Below are 18,234 nucleotides of genomic sequence, written 5' to 3'. Positions count from 1 at the left end.
ATGGGAGCTGGCTCGGGATGCACCTGTCTGGGCTTTTAAAGAGACGACGCGCGGAGCACGCGAGGGCGGTGTACCGGGCTCCCGAGCCCATTGTCCAGATGCACACACTGGAGGCTCAGAGGCTACAAAAATAAGTCTATCTTTATTCACCCAGATATGTCCGCGCAGCGCAAAGCTGGGGTTCCCAGAGACCCCCTAGGCAGGAAGGGCTCCCGTCCCCCCCAAATCCACACGTCCTCCGGCACTGATGGGTGGGATTTCCAATGAGGAGGAGACCTTTGCTCCAGGTGAATGCAAATCCAGAGGCTGCAGAGGACTTGGGTCTGGCTGCTGCCCTTGGGCATACTGGGCGAGGGGCCAAAGCTGGGTCAGAGAGCGGACGATGACCCCAGCTGCAGGCATTCCTCCAGGGCAGGCTGGAGGTACTGCCCCACTCGGGTGGCATGAGCTTTCAAAGTGTCCTGGCGCCGCTTGCCAGGCCCCAGCAGCGCCCTCAGGAAGGCGGGCATCTGTGAGGGCAGAGAGAAGACTGGCACGGCGTGGAAGAGGTCGGGTATCCCCTGGGGGGGGAGCAGCTCCTCAAAGCAGGCGACCACGTAGCACCCGGCCGCCCTGCCCTCCAGGAAGTCCGGCAGCACACAGCTGAGAGACGCAGCGAAGGTGTCCGCGGTGGGGGCCGGTCCCTGGGGAGCGCCCACCTCTTGGAGCCACTCCTGGCAGAGCGCCACGGCCCCCGGGGAAAAGAGCAAGATGACCACCCCACCTTCTTGCAGGGCTTGGCGACGCTGGGCATGGAACCAGGCCAGGGGGCCCAGGGCACTTAATTCCCTCCGGTGCCACAGGTCTACAGCCACTGAGAGCGGCAGCTGCCACAGGGCTGTGGCCAGGGTGCCCACGAGGCGCTCGAAGCTGGCGTGGTCTGGAGAGTAGAGGAGAAGGGCCCTCCGGGCATGGGCCGCCCCTGCAAGAAAAAGAACCGTGGTTGGGTGGGAAGGATCCCAGTAAAGAAATATCCCCGGGCTTCTTTCCTAGCCCCATCCCCAACTCAACAGCCCCACTATATAGAGAATAGGGAGAGGTGTGACCCGGGATACCCCCTTGACACTCACCCCCATAGCGGTAATCCTCCTTCAAGAATTGCAGCCACCCTGTGAAGGGAGAGGGGCAGAGGCAGCCAATCAGCCTGGTGCCTGGATGTGCTTGGCATTTAAGGTTTGGCATTCTAGGCCTGCTAGAGCTAGGTCATTCTAGGTCTCTGCCCCACCTCCCTCTCCTCCCTCCCCTCTAGGGACTTCCTAACTGGGCTGTTTGCTGTACCTAGGCTGTGTCAGGAAGAGGAAAAATCCCTGAAAGGCTAGAGGATGGAGAGGAGAAGGGGAGATCTGTTCTTATCTTGCCCCAGGAGATAACATCCCTGAGAATACAGCATCTCACCTTTCATACCACCTCTGTTGAGCAGGAGCAGAAGCAGGATACAAGCAGCCAGTACTAGGAAGGCCAGCCAAAGCAGGACCCAACGCTCATGGGTGTCTAAGGGACAGAACAGGGAGAAGTCAGCACCAGGGTTAGTGATCTAGGCCTCTTGAAGGGGTGGGAAGGGGAGCTGGGCACCATGACACCCCTCAGATCTCCCTCAGTGATCAGGAGGTTCTAGAGCTCCCCAGGGTCCAAGTACCACCCACTACCCTTCCTTCCCTAGTCATACTCACACTTTTGAAGAGAGCAAGCCCATAAGATCCCAGTGTCATTCCACAACTGAAAAGAATAAGCAAGCCATTAACTTCCAGGAGCCCCTCCTAGCATTATGGATTGCCTCATCCTCTTTTCCCTTAAAGGATAAAGCTGCCTTGCCTCCTTTCACTCAGTCAGACCACACCTCTGAAATTCTTCCAAAGCCATCCCAGAATCATGACCACCTTGACAACTCATCTCTCAGCCTCTGAGGAATTCTTTACCCATTTTGCCTCCCCACCCTTAAGAGAGAGAGACAATGAGACAGTGACTGGGGTGGGGGGAGGGAGCCAGTGGAAATAGATTGCATTCCTTGTCTGAGGACCTGGGTTTAAATCCCAGGTCTACTCCCTTAGTACCTATCTGACCTTGGACAAATCTCTTTATATCCCTGGCCCTCAGTCTGAGGAGTTAAACTAGATGGAGAAGCAGTGTGTCCATGGATGGAGTTAGCTTTGGAGCCAGGAAGAACCAAGTCCTGCCTTTGACCTCCTGGTTTGTGTGACCCTAGGTAAGCATTCTTGGCAGCTCACTCTAAGGTGCTGACCCATGTTGATAGAGTTTCCTCATCTGGTAATTTCTCTCTATCAATGAAATTATAGATCCAGTCCCTTTATCTATTCTAAACTAGGTGATCTCTAATGGTCCTTTTCCCCTCTGAGTCCGGGGTTCATATGTAGTATTTTCAGCTTCACAAAATACTTCCTGATGAACACTATAATTCTCGTTTGACCGGTGATGAAATTAAGCCTCAGAAAAGGTCGACTGATTTGCCCATGTTCACCCAGACAGTACAGAGCCGCTAGGTGGCCCAGTGGATAGAATTCAGGGCCTGGATTCAGAAAGACTCCTCTTCCTGAATTCAAATCCAGCCTCAGACACTTAGTAGTTGTGTGACCCTGTGCAAGTCACTTAACCCAGTTTGCCTCAGTTTCCTTATCTATAAAATGAGCTGGAGAAGGCAATGGCAAACCACCCCAGCAGCTTTGCCAAGAAAACCCCAAATGGGGTCACCAAGAGTCAGATACTACTGAGCAACAACAACACACAGACAGTAAGTATCAAGGTTGGAATTTGAACCCAGATCTCCTGACCTTAAATCTCACGCTCCCTATACTATGTCTACTATGTCATGCTGCCCGCCCCCCAAATCCTATCTATCTTTCCAAATCTCAGTTCAAGGACTCCCTTAAGCCTGCGTTTCTTCAGGGAAACCTTTCCTGGATTTTCCAGTCCCCTCTGATTTTCTCAGCTCCTTAAAGTGCATCCCAAACATTTTTCACTTACCATACTGGTCCAGATAAGTGCTGTACTTTCCCACAGTGTCTGCCTCATATAAAACCTGTGTGCCCTGTAACCGGTTCTTTTTAAGGACACAGTCACATGTTTCCTTTCTTTTTTTCCTTTTAAGGCAATTGGGGTTAAGTGACTTGCCCAGGGTCACATAGCTAGTTAAGTGTCAAGTGTTTGGTCTGAGGCCCTATTTGAACTCAGGTCCTCCTGACTTCAGGGCTCGTGCTCTATCCACTGTGCCATCTAGCTGCCCCCCCACATTTCTTTTCAAACAGCTCTTACTATGCAGACTATATTTAGGTGTAGCCTATGTTTGGACCAATGTAGTCATTATGTTCTATCTTGTATTATCATAATTGTTTCATGAATGATATCCTGTCTCTACAACTGGACTCTAAGTTCCATCAGGACAGAATTCTGTGACATTTCCTTGTATTCCCCACAGCATCAGGTATATCAGGGGTTTTCCAAAATCCAACTTGGTTACATTTTGAGAAATATTATTTAATAAAATGAATTGTAAAATCATGAACTTAATTATAAAATATAATGAATTCCTTTGTATTTAAATATAACTGAATTGAATATCAGAAAATTCCTAGTCATCATAGAATGTTAGAACTAGTCCAACTCTTCTTATGTTTTGTTTTTTGTTTTTTCGGTGAGGCAATCAGGTTTAAGTGACTTGCCCCAGGTCACACAGCTAGTGTCAAGTGTCTGAGACCAGATTTGAACTCAGGTCCTCCTGACTTCAGGGCTGCACCACCTAGCTGCCCCCTTCTTATGTTTTTAAATTTATCTTATTGACATATCTTTTGTTTTTATATTATCTTCATTTCTGAGCACATCTTTCCCACTTCCCCTACCCAACAAGCTACCCCTTGTAACAGTGAATAAAAAAGAAAATGGGGGGGGGGTCAATTTGGTAAAACTAACCAAAACACCTGAAAGTGTATGCAATGTTCCATACCCGTAGTCCCCCACCTCTGCAAAGAAAGGAAGGAGGGGTAATTTTCTTATCTCTTCTTTTGAGCCAAGCTAGGTGATTATAGTTATATTGTACTCAGATTTTTTGTTTGTTTGTGTATTATAGTTCTTTGCTTTTACATTCTAACCTTGAACAAAATTGAAGACCATGAACACTAAGTGATTTGCCTATGACCACATAACAGGTTATATTCTTCTGTTTTAACATGACAGTAAATCATCAAGAAATTATGGGAAACCCTTTCTGGGAGGTTCCAAGAACAGAGATTTAAATGCAAAGAGAGATTTGTTCCTGGCAGAAAAATTACCGCATATTCCATGGTTATACTGCATAAAAAGCAATCTAATGATACCATCTAAATACGAGTATTGCCCTAGAGCCCAGGCTGTGTGGGAGAGGGGAGGGGAGAGAGAGTAGGGGATGGCAGGACTCACTACAAATAGCAAGAGATCGGGTTTCCTGCATCAATCATCTCCTACATACATGGCAGGCACTTTGCTAGGTGCTATGGGAGATAGAAAAGCAGCAGAAACTAGGCTTTCTATTTGTTTTCTGTGTTTATGAGTCTCCCCATTAGTCAGTTAACTTCCCCTGCTTTCTCTATATCTTCCTAGGTCCAGCCCAAAGCTCGGTACAAAGTATATCCCTAAGGCATTTATTACAGAATGACACAATACTAGAGCTGAAAGGGACTTTAAACACGAGGCGTTAAAGCCAGAAGGGACCTTGTTAATAGTGTTAGCCCATGGAATGTCAGAGCAGGCATAGACCTTAGGCACAGACTTTTAGATCTGGCTGAGACCCAAACCCATAGACTATAAGAACACAGAATGCAAGAGAATAGGAACCTTACAATATTGCATGTTAAGAAGGAACCTTACAATATTGCATGTTAGCCCAGGAAAATAATTTACACAATGATCACAATAAAGGAAACAACATTAAAAGACTTCAGACCTCTGATCAATGCAGTGATGCATCCTGATCTCAGAGAACTGATGGATGGTGAAGCCTGGCTCCCATCTATTGGCAGAGGAGGTGGACCCGACAGGTATGGAATGAGGGATACATTTTCAGACATGGCCGGTGTGTTGGTTTGTTTTTTAATTGACTAACCATATTTGTTACACAGATTCTATTTTAGACGGCTTTAGGAAATCGCAGGGACACATACAAGCCATTTTAAAAACGATAGCATCTTAGGGACCATGGAACATAGAATGTTAGAACAGTGTGAGAGCCAGAAGAGACCTTAGAACATAGAATATTAGAAGAGGAGTAACTTGGGAGGGACCTGAGGGCATGAAGTGTTAGAACGTGGAATGTCAGAGCTGGAAGGGACCTCAGAATAGAGGTCATCTAATTCAGTGCCACCACCCTGCCCCGCCCCCTCCACTAATTTCCTAAAGGAAGAAACTAAGAAGGAAAGAAAGAAGAAAGGAAAATGACTCTCTTCTAACTCATTCTAAGCACTTTGCTCACAACCCAGTGAGGCAGGAAGGGCAAGTCTGGGTCCAGAACTATGATTTCATTGATGTAGGAACTTCCAGATGAGGAAACTCCCTCTTCCCATCTGCCATGGTTCTTATGGTCTTAGTGAATGGCCCAGGGCACTGAGGGGAGAGGGTAAGTGACTTGTCCAGTAGCACCACCAGGATATGTCATTGATGAGGCTTGAACCCAGGCTTTCCTAACTCTGAGGCTAGCGTGCCTCGCTGTGTCACACTGCCTCCTTGGGTAAGTTTACTTAAGATCATAGGATCACAGACCTGGAGTTGGAAGGGACCTCAGAGACCATCTAGGTCATTGCCTGAATTTTACAGATGGGAAAACTGAGGCACAGCTAATTATCACAGTTATTCTCAGTAAGAAGTATCACAACTTATTACTGAGAATCAAAGGTGAGTTTCCCACTGTACCATACAGCCTTTTATTATTCCCATATTAGAGTTGAGGATCCTAACGGAGGGGCAGAATAGTTAGTGAAGTGACTACCCCAATGAAAGCATCAGATCCGGAACTCAAACCCGGGTCTTATGTCTCTGTCCAATGTCTCTTCCATTCGCCCAGGCCAGGATGTCTGACTGGAATGCCCTCCCTTATACTGCCTGCCCACCTTTGCTGGCCTCTCCCCTCCACTGACCTGCACACACTGACCAGACTGTAGGTCTTGAAGAAGTTGTTTTCCCAGGAAGGCTGCTCTCTGCCAAGGCAAAAGTAGGAGCTGTCATATTGGGCCTCATCAGAGCTGGGCAGGGGGGAGGGGTGTGGAGCTTCAGGGGAGGGGAGAGAGCTGGGAGGGAGGGGGAAGGGAGCTGCAGGGGAGGGGAGAGAGCTGGGAGGGGGGGGGGGGGGGGGGGGAGGGGAGAGAGCTGGGAGGGGGGAGGGAGTTTCCAGAGAAGGGGATGGTACACAGAGACAAGACCTCTCAAAACTCAAGGTTACTTTGGTTGCCTGTAAGTGCCCTCAGGCCTTATGGCCACAGGGTTTGACAGGAAAAACCCAGGGAGTAAAGCTGATCAAGAATGAAGAGCCATCAAGTCCAACCCCCTCATTTTACAAATAAGGAAACTGAGGCACCAAAAACTTAAGTGATTTGCACAGAATCACAAAGCTAGTAAGTGAGTTGGGATGTGAATATATGTTTTCCTGACTCCAAGTCCAATGCCAGAGGATGAAGGGGGGCCTCACTGGAAGATTGGGGGCTACAGTGCAGAGGAGCTGTTGGGGATGGCATGAGGCTGTAGGATGTGGGATTGGCTCTCACCGTGTGGGCCATGCTTGGTAGTGTGGTGCACCCATTGGTTTCCATGGCACAGAAGGAGTGGCTCTCCTGAGGTCCCCAAGTCTCCAGCAGTAGCATATCATCCCTTTGGGGGCCCAAAATATCTGGGAGGGGTTAAAGGGTCAGAAAAATCAGAGTGAGACCCTTGTTCTCTTCAACCTGACCACCACACCTCCCCCACCCCTTTCCATCTTTCTTCAAGTCTTTCCTTCGCCAGGTCTCCCTTTCTTTCTTCCTTCTTTCTTTTTCTTCCTTCCAGCATCTCACTCACCCTCTGGTGGGCACTCCTGAATCCGGAGTTTTTCTCTGCTCCACACCTGTAGGAAAGGACAGAATCAGAAGGCCTAATGAGGAAAAGGCTCCAGATGAGAAGGAGAAAGGGAAAGGGAAGGCTAAGAGAAAGGCATGGGGTGGGGAAAGGAAGAGTGCATATATCCTAAATAATAATAACAGGCAGCTAGGTGGCACAGTGGATAAAGCACCAGCCCTGGAGTCAGTAGGACTTGAGTTCTAATCCAGTCTCAGACACTTACTGGCTGTGTGACCCTGGACAAGTTGTTTAACCCTGTTTGCCTCAGTTTCCTCATCTGTAAAATGAGCTGGAGGAGGAAATGGCAAAACTGGAGAGTTACTTTGCCAAAAACAAAACAAAAAAACCCTAACTGGGATCACAAACTGAAAATGACAACAACCACAACAAAAGTCACTCAGTGGATAGAACACTAAGCTTCACTGAGTTCAATCTAGCCTCAGACACTTACTAGCTGTGTGATCCTGGGCAAGTCACTTAACCCCTGTCTGCTTCAGTCTAGCCTGTAAAATGGGGATACCAATAGCACCTACCTCCCAAGGACTATTGTAAGAATCAAATGAAACAATGTTTGTAAAGTACTTTGCAAACCTCAATGTGATATATACATGCTGCCTATTGTTATTATGAGAAAGATAAATTTAAAATGTAAAAATAAGTTATAGTGATGAGGAGGAATTTCAGTGTTGTATGTAAAGTCAGGAAGACCTGGGTCTAGTTCCTGCCTCTGACCAATACTAGCTGTGTGACCCTGGATAAGTCATTTAACCATTCATGTACTGTCAGACAGCTCCAGGACCAGGGGTCGCAAAGCCTCCCTGCATTGAAGGAAGGAGTTTCCTTACTGGGAGTTTCCTATGCCAATGAAGTCAAAGGTTGGAGAATAATGATCATAATCCCTCACATTCGTATGGCAATTTTAAAAAAGCTCTTTCATATATATAATCTTATCTCCAAGAGAAAGAAACAAAGTATTTCCCAGCAAAATATCACCTCTGGGGACAATAGGCTTCCACCTGCCAGCTCAGCCAGAGTCAAGTGCAGGGGTTCTGGACCTTATTTGTGTCATGAGTCCTGCTGGTAGTCTGATGAATCCTATGGACCCTTCTCAGAATAGTGGTTTGTTGCTTACATTCATAACCAAAAGGAAATGCCAAATTTCAGTTAGAGGTTAGTAAAAAGAAGTGATTTTTCCCCCACCCAAGTTCCCAGATCCCCTGAAATTTATCCACCAACCCTTTGAGTCTGAAGGAAGTGAGGGTAAGAATCCATGATCTAGTCTACTTTTTCCAACTTTACAGATGAGGAAACTGAGTCTCAGAGAAGGGAAGGACCCGACCCAGGGTCACACAGGGAGTTTGGGGCAGAGCTGGAAATAGAACCCAGAGCTCCAGTTCTATTGGGCACAGCGTTCTTTCTCCTCCCTTGGGATCTCACCTGAACACAGACATTGGGATGGAGAGTTAGCAGAGGAAAGTCCTGGGATTTCTGCAGAGAAGAGGAGGGAAGAAGAGAAGGAGAAGGGTTAACAGTCACAAAGGGTGTGTGTGCGTGCGTGTGTGTGTGTGTGTGTGTGTGTGTGTGTGTGTGTGTGTGTGCGCGCGCGCACGCGCGCGCGCATGTGTGTGTGGGTGTGGGTGTGGGTGTGAGAGATGACCTCTCTAACATCCTCCCCACCCCAACCTCTGGAATTATCTGAGCTAATTTCCAGGTAACAGTTCCTGGTTTCTGTCATGTCTCCTCAGGCTATTCCCCAGCCTGCTCCCTGATTCCCCCTCCTCCCCTCGCCTGTGTCTTGCCACCTCGCTTCCTTACGTTCACAGTGACATTCTCCCTAGGCAGCGGCAGAGGCAGCGGGTGGCAGGACTCGCTACCCATCGGCTTCCAGCAGAGGACAATCTCAGCAGACAAGGGGCAGGGCGCCTCCACCATCCAGCTCAGGCCAGTCGTCCCCCAGACCCTTAGCTTCAGCTTGCTCTGGCTCCACAGATTCCTGTGGGCCCTGGAGTCTGGAGGAAAAGTTGGGAGAGACCCAGGTATTCCTCGCCTATGCCACTCCCAGAAGAATTCTCCTACTTCCACCTCCTATTCCTGCCCCTCACTGTCCCCTCCCCAGGCTTCATTTTCCCTCTGTATCACTATTCCCACTCCACTAACACTCTAGGACCAGCAACTGCCTCCCCCTGCTTCAACCCCAGCATCCCAAACTTTCTCACCCTCCCAGAAGGGGCAATGGCTGTTTCTGATGGCATCTTGCACATTTGGCCACATCTGTAAAATAAATCCGTTTGGGCGAAGGAATGGAAGGCAAGGCTTTGTGTGACTTAGGAACAGGGCCCTTTCTTCCTCTTTCCTTTCTCTCCCACTCCTCCACAAACACACACACACACACACACACACACACACACCCCCCCCTCGGCTCAGGGAGAGAATTCTGAATCTATTTCCACTACCACCAAGTTTCAGACCTTCGATAGACTCAGTTCCTACCTGGATACAGAGGCAGGGGACAAGATCCGTCTGGTTCAGGGTGATATTCTGTGGTCCTGTCTAGGGAACAAGTCAAAAGATGGGATCTGAGATACCACTACTGTTAGGAGGGCAGGGAGGGAGGGTTGGAAAGGAGACAGGAGGCCACAGCCAAAGAAAGGGAGCCAGCCAGGACTGACAGAAAGGAAGCAGCTCTGTTCCCCAATGATCTCCCCTTCTGCCAATCCCCAGTGCATGAAATTCTCTCATTACACATTCACCATTTGGGTCCTAGAGGCTTTCTTGTTTTTGAGAGTCTCCTTTTAAAATAAAAGTACTATTGGAATGGTGAAGGAGAAGGGGGAGCTCTTCAACCCTTGTCAAAGAATATCCCATCTAGAATGTGTTGGCTGGCACCAAAGAACAAGTGTGAGATAGGCAATGGGATCTGAACAAAGGTCAGGGAGGGGACAGGAAGGAGCAAAGACAGGAAAGGTAGGAGGGACCTGAAGAGGAACTTCAGAGATTGAGAAAGGGGGAGAGGGAGACTGTAAGACTAAAGTGAGTCGGTTTGTTTGTTGGGACGGAGGGGAGAGGACGAGTTGTTGACTAGAAGACCCCAGGCAGGGAGGGGCCACACTTGGAGATCTTGATGGAGTGGAGGGAAGGGAGGGTAGGAGATTGAAACAGAAATGGGATATTAAAGAGGAGAGCTGTAACCCCTCTCACCAAAACTTCATGAAACCTCGTGCTAAAATTCCGGGTCTGATTCCAGTAAAGGAAGAGGATATAGTTCTGCTCGGTGGAGACGTCCAGCACCAGCTGTATAGCATCCCCTTCAGCTGAGATATTGAACCAGGGCAGCACTGGAAGGAAATTGGGGAGGGGGTGAAGTTCCATCCCCTTCTTTAATTCCTAGCAGTGTCCCTTCGTCCTGTCTGCCCCCCAACTCAGGCTCCCCTCTGACCCTTCCTGCCCCCAAACTTGCCCCTCCTTCCAATGTCCCCCTCCTCTCACCCCCTCTCTATTCTATACCCCAGCAGCTCCGGACGCTGTCCTGCAATTCAGGCCCGATGCAATCTGAGGAGAGAACAGAATGAAGACCCTCAGTAGGAACTAGGAGGAAGAGAGGAGAGGAAGAGATAACAATGTCTCTTCCCAAATTCTTATTCACTGGCTCAGCAGCTAACCAGTCAATAAGCATTTCTTAAGAGCCTACTATGTATCAAACATATGTTTGCCTAAAAGACTGTTTTACGGAAAACTCCCACAAGGCAAGCACTCACATGGAGGTCACAAGAAGAGATACAAGGACACTCTCAAGGTTTCTCTGAAGAACTTTGGAATCAGTTGTGAGACATGGAAGACACTGGCACAGGACTGCCCCACATGGCATGCCTACATCAAAGAAAGTTCTGTGCTCTATGAGTAAAGCAGCATTGCTATAGCTCAAAAGAAGTGTGAGATGCACAAATTTAGAGACATCTCCACTCCAAATATTCACGTAGACTATTGGTGGCCAACCTGTGGTAGAGCCTTCCAAGCTCATACTGGTCTAATCAGCCACAGTAAGATACACTGGACCTTGAGCTCAACATAGTGACGCCATGTTGAGCCTCTGTGAGAACACAGGACAATCACCAACCAACTATGTGTCACAAGATTTCAATAAAACCTGTGCTTCCTTCCCCCTGCCCCAAATACCTAGCATCATTGGTTTTGAAGCTGGACAGGAACTTAGAGGTCATCTAATCTGACCCACTTAATTAAAGATTAGAAAATGGTGGCCCAAGGGAGTGAAGTGATTTGCCAAAAAAGTCAATCAGTATTCAAAACCAGCAACTCTGACTCTTAAGTCCAGTGGGTTTTTCCCCACTCTCCCCCAATGCCTGAAATGAATCAACCTTTGATAAACATTCATTAAGTACCTACTATGTGCCAGGTACTGTGCCAGATATTAGGAATTCAAAACCAAAGATGAAACAATTTTATTCTCAAGGATTATTACCTCCTCCTCCTCATCATTATTATTATAACAATATATATTATACCTTATTATTGCCTTGTCCCTTTATTGGGGGAAACAACATGTACATATAAACATACATATAAAATAAATGAGGTTAGAGACTGGATATGTGATCTCATTGACAAAGGCAACTCCCAGGTGAGAGAAATCCCTCTAACAATGGAGGTAGGCTAAGCCAGCTCTCCATAGACTACGATGTACTGTGTCTCATAAAAAATAAATACAAGGTATTAACAGCTGAGTGGGGGGGAGGGGGGAGAGAATCAGAAAAAGCCTCACATAAAAGATGCTACTTGCACTGTGCCTTTAAGGAAACTAGAGTTTTTAAGAGGTGGGACTCACAGATTGCCTGCCGTCCTGGGGAGGGAGGGGAAGAAAAATTTAAAACTCAAAAGATTATGGAAGTGATTGTTGATAAATCAAAATGAATTAATTAGGAGGTGGAGCTCAGGGGAGATTCTAGACCTGGAGAATAATTCCTAAAAGAAAAAGGAAAAGGAAGGGGCAGCTAGGTGGCGCAATGGATAGAGCACCAGCCCTGAAGTCAGGAGGACCTGAGTTCAAATCCGACCTCAGACCAAACACTTGACACTTACTAGCTGTGTGACCCTGGGCAAGTCACTTAACCCCAATTGCCTAAAAGGAAAAAAAAAAAAAAGAGAGAAAGAACAGTTCCTGCAAAGGAACAGACTTGGGAGAAGGAATGGAGTATGTGAAGACTAGCAAAAAGGCTCAGTCTGTTGGATGCGAGCATGCTTGAAGTGGGGTAATGTGGAATAAAACTGGAAGGGCAGGGTGGAGGTAGAGTGTAAAGGGCTTCGAATGCCAGAACCTTTCATCCTACAATAAGAGCTAAGGCTGGGGGTAGCTCTGATGTAACCTAGACATAAATTGAGATGCTAGAGGGAACCTTAGAAATCATTAAGTCAAATTCCTGATTTTTACAGAGGATGCAGCTAAAACCTACGAGGTGCAGTGACTTGCTCATAGTCACAGGGGGGATAAGGGACAAAATATGGATTCAAACCATATTTTTCTCTTCTTCAGTTTAACAAATGCCAGTGTTCCCAGGTTAGGGAACTTGGGAATTAAAACTCAGGTCCAGCTGAACACTCGAAAATTACAAAGACCAAACTTGGCCCGAAAGAAAGATATGAGAAAACTCCCTACCTCTTTCTTCTCTTTTTTTTTGGGGGGGGGCAGAGGTTACAGTTGCAGAATAGCACATATAATGTCAAAAACTTGATGTGTTCATTACTTTTGCTGAACTATGTTTTTTATTTTTAAAAAAAGTCTTAGATATACTAGATGGCTTTCTTAGAGGGGAAAGGCTCTATTCAAAAATGTAGGTGATATAAAAATGAGAGCTATCAATAAAAATTTATATTTGAAAAAACCTCTCAATTTCATGTAAAAATGGTTAGTCTCAGATCCTTTCCTGACAGTAGACTGTGATAGCAGGAGAGAGAAAGCAGACTTGAGAGGAAAGGATCCAAAAAGATGAGGCTAAAAAGATGGAAGACCAATTTTTCCTCTTTTAGATGTCACCAAGGCCCTATCTTGTTTCTCCCTTCCCCCAAAGGGCCTAGCACTCACCTGGTAGCTGTTGTGTGTGATTGAGTTCCTCCTGGTAGGGGGGCTGAGTATATGACCAGATCCGTACTTCCCCACCTACTGGTGCCTTAAAGCAGTCAAACACCAGGGATCCCTGAGGATAAGCCAAAAAGTCCACAAAGGGTCAGGGTTAAGGTCAAAAGCAAGGACCCCTAATAGGATCCTTAGTTCCCTTCAATAAACAGTCCTGACTTTCTCTACCCTACCAGGCCCTCCCGGCCCCTCTCCCCTAGAGACAAAATAAAAATCATTTTCCTTGATCATTTTTACCCTGTGATTTTCTCACAACAGCCTTGGGAAGTCATGAGGAGATATAGAGACCTATTTTAGAGATAAGGAAACTGAGGTCCAAAGAGGAAATGTGTTTTGCCCACAGTGACTCAGCTGATAAATGTGGGAGTCCAGATTTAAACCCAGGTCTTTTGACTCCAGGTCTAATTCCTTCTATAACATAATTGGCATCTAAATGATAAAGTGGAGGGAGTTACAGGCCTGGAGTCAAGAAGACCTGAGTTTGAATCTAGTCTCAGATACTTACTAGTGGGACCCTGAGCAAGTCCCTTAACTTCTGTCTGCCTCAGTTTCCTCAACTGTAACATGGAGACTATAACAGCACCTAAGTCCCAGAGTTGTTGCAAGAATCAAATGGGATGGGGCAGCTAGGTGGCACAGTGGAGAAAACTCCAGCCTTGTAGTCAGGAGGACCTGAGTTCAAATCTGACCTCAGACACTTGACACTTATTAGCTGTGGGTACCCTGGGCAAGTCACTTAACTCTGATTGCCTCAGGGGAAAAAAAAGCATCAAATGGGATAATATTGGTGAAGCACTGAAAAGGAGAGGTGACTTGCACATAGTAAGCTCTTAATAAATGCCTGTTCCCTTTGACCTAGCAATAGCACTTCTGGGGTTGTATCCCAAAGAGATCATACACATGGGAAAAAGACCCATATGTACAAAAATATTTATAGCAGTTCTTTTTGTGGTGGCAAAGAATTGGAAATTGAGGGGATGCCCATCAATTGGGGAATGGCTGAACAAGTTGTGGTATATGAATGTAATGGAATACTATTGTGCTGTAAGAAACGATGAACAGGCAGACTTCAGAAAAACCTGGAAAGACTTGTATGGTCTGATGCTAAGTAAAGTGAGCAGGACCAGGAGAACCTTGTACACAGTAACAGCCAAGTTGTACCATGACTTACTTTGATAGACTTAGCCTTTCTCAGCAATACAAGGATCTAAGACATCTCCAAAGGCCTCATGATGGAAAATGCTATCCACATCCAAAGACAGAACTATGTAGTTTGAATGCAGATTGAAGCATACTATTTGCTATTTTTTTCCTTCTGTTGTGTTTTGTTTCCTCTTTCTGGTGGTTCCTCCTGTTGGTTCTAATTTTTCCTTACAACATCACTAATGTGAAAATATGCTTAATAGGAATGTATATGTATAGTCTATATCAGATCGAATGCTGTCTTGGGAAGGGAGGTGCGGAAAGAGGGGGAGAAGAATAAAAAATTTTTAAAAATTAAAAAAAAATAAATAAATAGATAAATAGATAACTAAATAAATAAATAAATAAATGCCTCTTCCTTTCCCCTTTGTGCAAAGGAGAAAGTTCCACCCAAGATCACTTCCTTCCCTCAAATACTTTGTTTTTATCCTTCTTAAAACATTATCATAATATCACCTTACTTGTTCCTGAAAACAACCCTAAGAGAGAGTCAGAGCAGTAATTATCCCCATTTTACAAATTAGGGAAACCGAGGCACTGGGCCTAATGAGACTTGCCCAAGGTCACGCAAGGAGTTAATGCCAGAGACCAGTCTTTTGACTCCAAGCCCAATCTTTTCCTGCTTTATGCCTCCAGTGGGCATATGTGTGTCTGGGTAGAATTTCATGGAAGACCCTTAGGATAAGGCTTAAACTATGGAGCAGCACCCAAAGCTTCCCTCCCCTTTCATCTCTTAACCTACCACATTTTGGCCTGGCTGTACCATGGCAGCGGGCACCTCTACCTTCACCAAGACACATCGGTCAGAGAGATAGGCCTGGAAGGAGAGTATGATTTCTGCCTGGAGAGATTCTGTGGGAGACACAATACAATTGAACTTGGTAAACATTCATGAATCACCTACTGAGTGCAGAGGGCAGTAGTAAAACACTGTGCTAGAAACAGCAGCCTGGGCTGATCTGAAGAGTAAAGCAGGGATCAGGGCAAAGGGAATAGCATGCAAAGAGCCATCCTTCCCCAGGGAGGAGCAGAGCAGAGAGGGGGCTGTCTCACCATTCCTAGGCCAAGGTCGAAATGTCAGTTCAGCATCTTCTTGGAGCCCATCCTCCTCAGGATCCTCCTTCCTAGGCTCTAAAATAACTCTGTAAAGGCATAGCCCCTGTGCCCTAGCACCCCGCCCACCCCCAGCTCAGACACAGTGAGTAAGTTTTCTGGCCCCTTTCCCAGCTTTTCTGGAATTCCTTGTGCTGGGAAATAAAGCCTCTGGGCTGCATCCCAAGGGGTCCTACCTTCCTTAGCTGCTGAGACCTGAAATGGAGGCACCCAGGTAGGAGGACCCCTGAGCCAACAGCTGAGTTCCTGCCATTTCTAGAGAGTTTAAGGGGACATCCTTCTCCCCAAAACCTTCTCTACACCTAGCTGTGGGCCTGAGCCCTCCTTGGATGACCGGCTTTCTTCTGCCTTCACCACTCCCTTTCCCCTATCTTTTCAATCCCTTTGGATCTCTTCCCCCATCAAATCTAATGACATACATAGAAGGCATGAAAAATTGTTCTATCCTTTGCCCCAGCCTTGGCCCCTCTTTCCTCCCACCAACATCTCTCCCTTTCCCCTCTTCTTTTTCCCATTGAGATTTTTTCCTTGCTCCTTCCTTTATCCCATCAGGAGCTCTCCTTCTTAAGTGAAATGTTGTCTACTACCAGACTACCCTGCTCCCCCATCCTACACTTACAATTTTAGGATTTAGAGCTAGAAGAGACTTTGGAGTAGCACCTTTATGTAACAGATGTCCAAGGTCACCCAAGAGAGGCAGTATAGTTCAAAAAAAGACTATTTGTTCTGGGATCAGGGGACCTGGGTTCAAATGCCATCTCTGGGCAATCTCCCTGAGTCTCAGTTTCCTAATCTGTAAATTGGAAAGGCGGGGGGTGTTGAACTAGATGGCCCCTAAGGTCCATTTTAGCTCTAACCCTATGATCCTATGAATCTAGACAGGAGAGTGAAAGAACCGAACCCAAATCCTCTGACTTCAATCCAGTCTTCTTTCTACTGTGCCAAACTGTGTTCCTACTAGCTTTCTCTCCCCTCCTTCAGGTCCTTTTTACCTCTTACCCTAGACCCCATCCTACCCCCAGGACTTCCTCTACCCTCCACCTCTTTTCATATTGGATAAACCCTCTTTCTGTCTTGCCCCCAGGAGGTGCCTCCCCACACGCACATAGACACACACACACATATAGACACACACACACAGAGTCTCTCACCCTGCACTGTTAGGTGGAGGGTCACTCGAACACAGGGGACACAGTTACTCTCTTCCCTGCATCGAAGAACCACCTCTGTCTGTAGCTTTGTGGGCACCAGCACAAGGTCTTGGGGGGGCTCGATTCTCTCCAGCAGGCAGAGCACATCATCTGAAGGAGGAGGCAAGTGGCAGCCTTTGGAAATACCCACTCCACCCAGGCCAGAACAGAGGTGAAGGGGAACAAGGGAAGGATACTGTGCTTGCCCTCAATACTAGTACAAGGGTGGGTGCCCATGGGAGGAATTCCCTAGGAAGCCCCAGGGAACCAGCTCAGCCAGACCTAAGAGACTGTGGAGGTCTCCAGAGAGCCAGTGGCACGCAAGTAAATTCCATCTCCAGTCTTCTCTTGATACTCACCCCAAAGGTGACATGAAAGGCCCTAGGAGAAAAAAGGGAGTTTACAGGTTCCATGTCTTTCCTTACCCAATTTTCACACATGCATCCCTGAGCTCCCAGAAGTGGGGTTCAGATTACGTATTAGCCCTGAGGATATAGAGAGACAGCTAGGACCTCCATGAGTCCAAAACTCCAAAACTTTCCAGAGGTACCTGCTGCTCAAATCTCGTGTTCTAAGTACAAAGATTTGAAACTGCTGAAGCCCCAGAATATCCAAGCCTGTAGCCTGGAGGGAAAGGATGAGCAGAGCTAGTTGTTTGCCTCTCCGCCCCCCCCCCCCCCAACTCTGCCCTTCCCCCTAGCCCAGCACCAGCCTTACCTAGCCAGACCTGAAAGGGCAGTTAGACTGGAGATGGGCTGGTGGTGGCAGGTACTGCCAGAGCCCTAAGCCAGAATGTGTACTCTTCCCCGGTCATTCTCTAAACCCCTCCAAGACCCCCAGGAAGTCCAGGGTTTCCAACCTACCTGAGAACATCGAGCATCATCATGGGACTCTGCCAACTTCTCCAAAGAGAAGACCCAGGGCCTGCTACCAAGAATCAAGGAAAAGAAGAGGAGTAGCCATGGAACGGGCATCTTCTAGTTGCCGATCAAAGTTGTCAGCCAGGGCTCAGGCCCGAGGCTGCTCCCCCTTGGGGGGAGAAGCTATTTCTGCCCTCCTCCACCCAGGTCTGTTGTGGTCAACTGTTGCTTCTTTCCTCTTGGATGCCAAACTAGTATCCTGGTGGGGCCAGGGACCCCTCCCCTCCCACTCCTATCCTGGCTCTGGGGCCTCCTAGGGTGGGAGGGTTGGGAAGAGATTCCAGTCACTAGGCTCCCAGGATCCCTCTTCAGTTTGGTCTCTGAATCCAAAGTGCTTTCGATTCAGCTCTGAGCCCTGCTATCCCCGCCTCCTGTTCCAGCCCCTGTCCTGTCCCTCCCACAAAACACTGGGCCCCGTGCCCAATCTGGATGACTGGGAAGCAGGCAACTCACTGGCCACTCCACACAAAGTACAACCCTCCCAATTCTCACACACACACACACACACACACACACACACACACACACACACACACACACACACACACACACACAC

At 47.4% G+C, this 18,234-nt stretch overlaps 1 protein-coding gene across 2 annotated transcripts; it reads right to left on the bottom strand.

Annotated features, from left to right (window-relative positions):
- Positions 1–123: 123 nt before the first annotated feature.
- IL17RC (interleukin 17 receptor C) lies at positions 124–18,013 on the bottom strand. 2 transcript variants are annotated; one of them, XM_027863988.1, is made up of 19 exons: positions 17,622–18,013; positions 17,118–17,139; positions 16,720–16,869; positions 15,509–15,586; positions 15,198–15,307; positions 13,202–13,313; positions 10,612–10,656; positions 10,306–10,442; positions 9,598–9,657; positions 9,324–9,378; positions 8,923–9,116; positions 8,545–8,595; positions 7,069–7,114; positions 6,780–6,901; positions 6,156–6,215; positions 1,710–1,755; positions 1,435–1,530; positions 1,110–1,148; positions 124–961 (listed from the first exon to the last, which is right to left on the bottom strand). In XM_027863988.1, exons 1-19 carry the CDS (start codon positions 17,730–17,732, stop codon positions 369–371), a joined length of 2,127 nt encoding a protein of 708 aa, XP_027719789.1. In that variant the 5' UTR covers positions 17,733–18,013; the 3' UTR covers positions 124–368. The 2 variants fall into 2 exon arrangements, with proteins under 2 accessions (XP_027719789.1, XP_027719790.1); XM_027863989.1 differs by lacking the exon at positions 1,110–1,148.
- Between the last annotated feature and the right edge of the window lie 221 nt (positions 18,014–18,234).

Source organism: Vombatus ursinus, unplaced genomic scaffold (assembly GCF_900497805.2).
Source record: "Vombatus ursinus unplaced genomic scaffold, bare-nosed wombat genome assembly UNPS02014773.1, whole genome shotgun sequence".
Lineage (NCBI taxonomy): Eukaryota > Metazoa > Chordata > Mammalia > Diprotodontia > Vombatidae > Vombatus > Vombatus ursinus.
Note: the sequence above shows the minus strand (reverse complement) of the source record. Positions and strands in the feature narration are given on the sequence as shown.

What these genes read in the sequence shown, in the direction of transcription:
- IL17RC (XM_027863988.1), bottom strand. Translation starts at nt 17,732, where the DNA reads ATGCCCGTTCCATGGCTACTCCTCTTCTTTTCCTTGATTCTTGGTAGC. An exon ending in ATGATGCTCGATGTTCTCAG is followed by an intron (nt 17,140 to 17,621) that starts GTAGGTTGGAAA and finishes TTTTTCTCCTAG; the next exon opens with GGCCTTTCATGTCACCTTTG. An exon ending in TCACACACAACAGCTACCAG is followed by an intron (nt 10,657 to 13,201) that starts GTGAGTGCTAGG and finishes TTCTCTCCTCAG; the next exon opens with ATTGCATCGGGCCTGAATTG.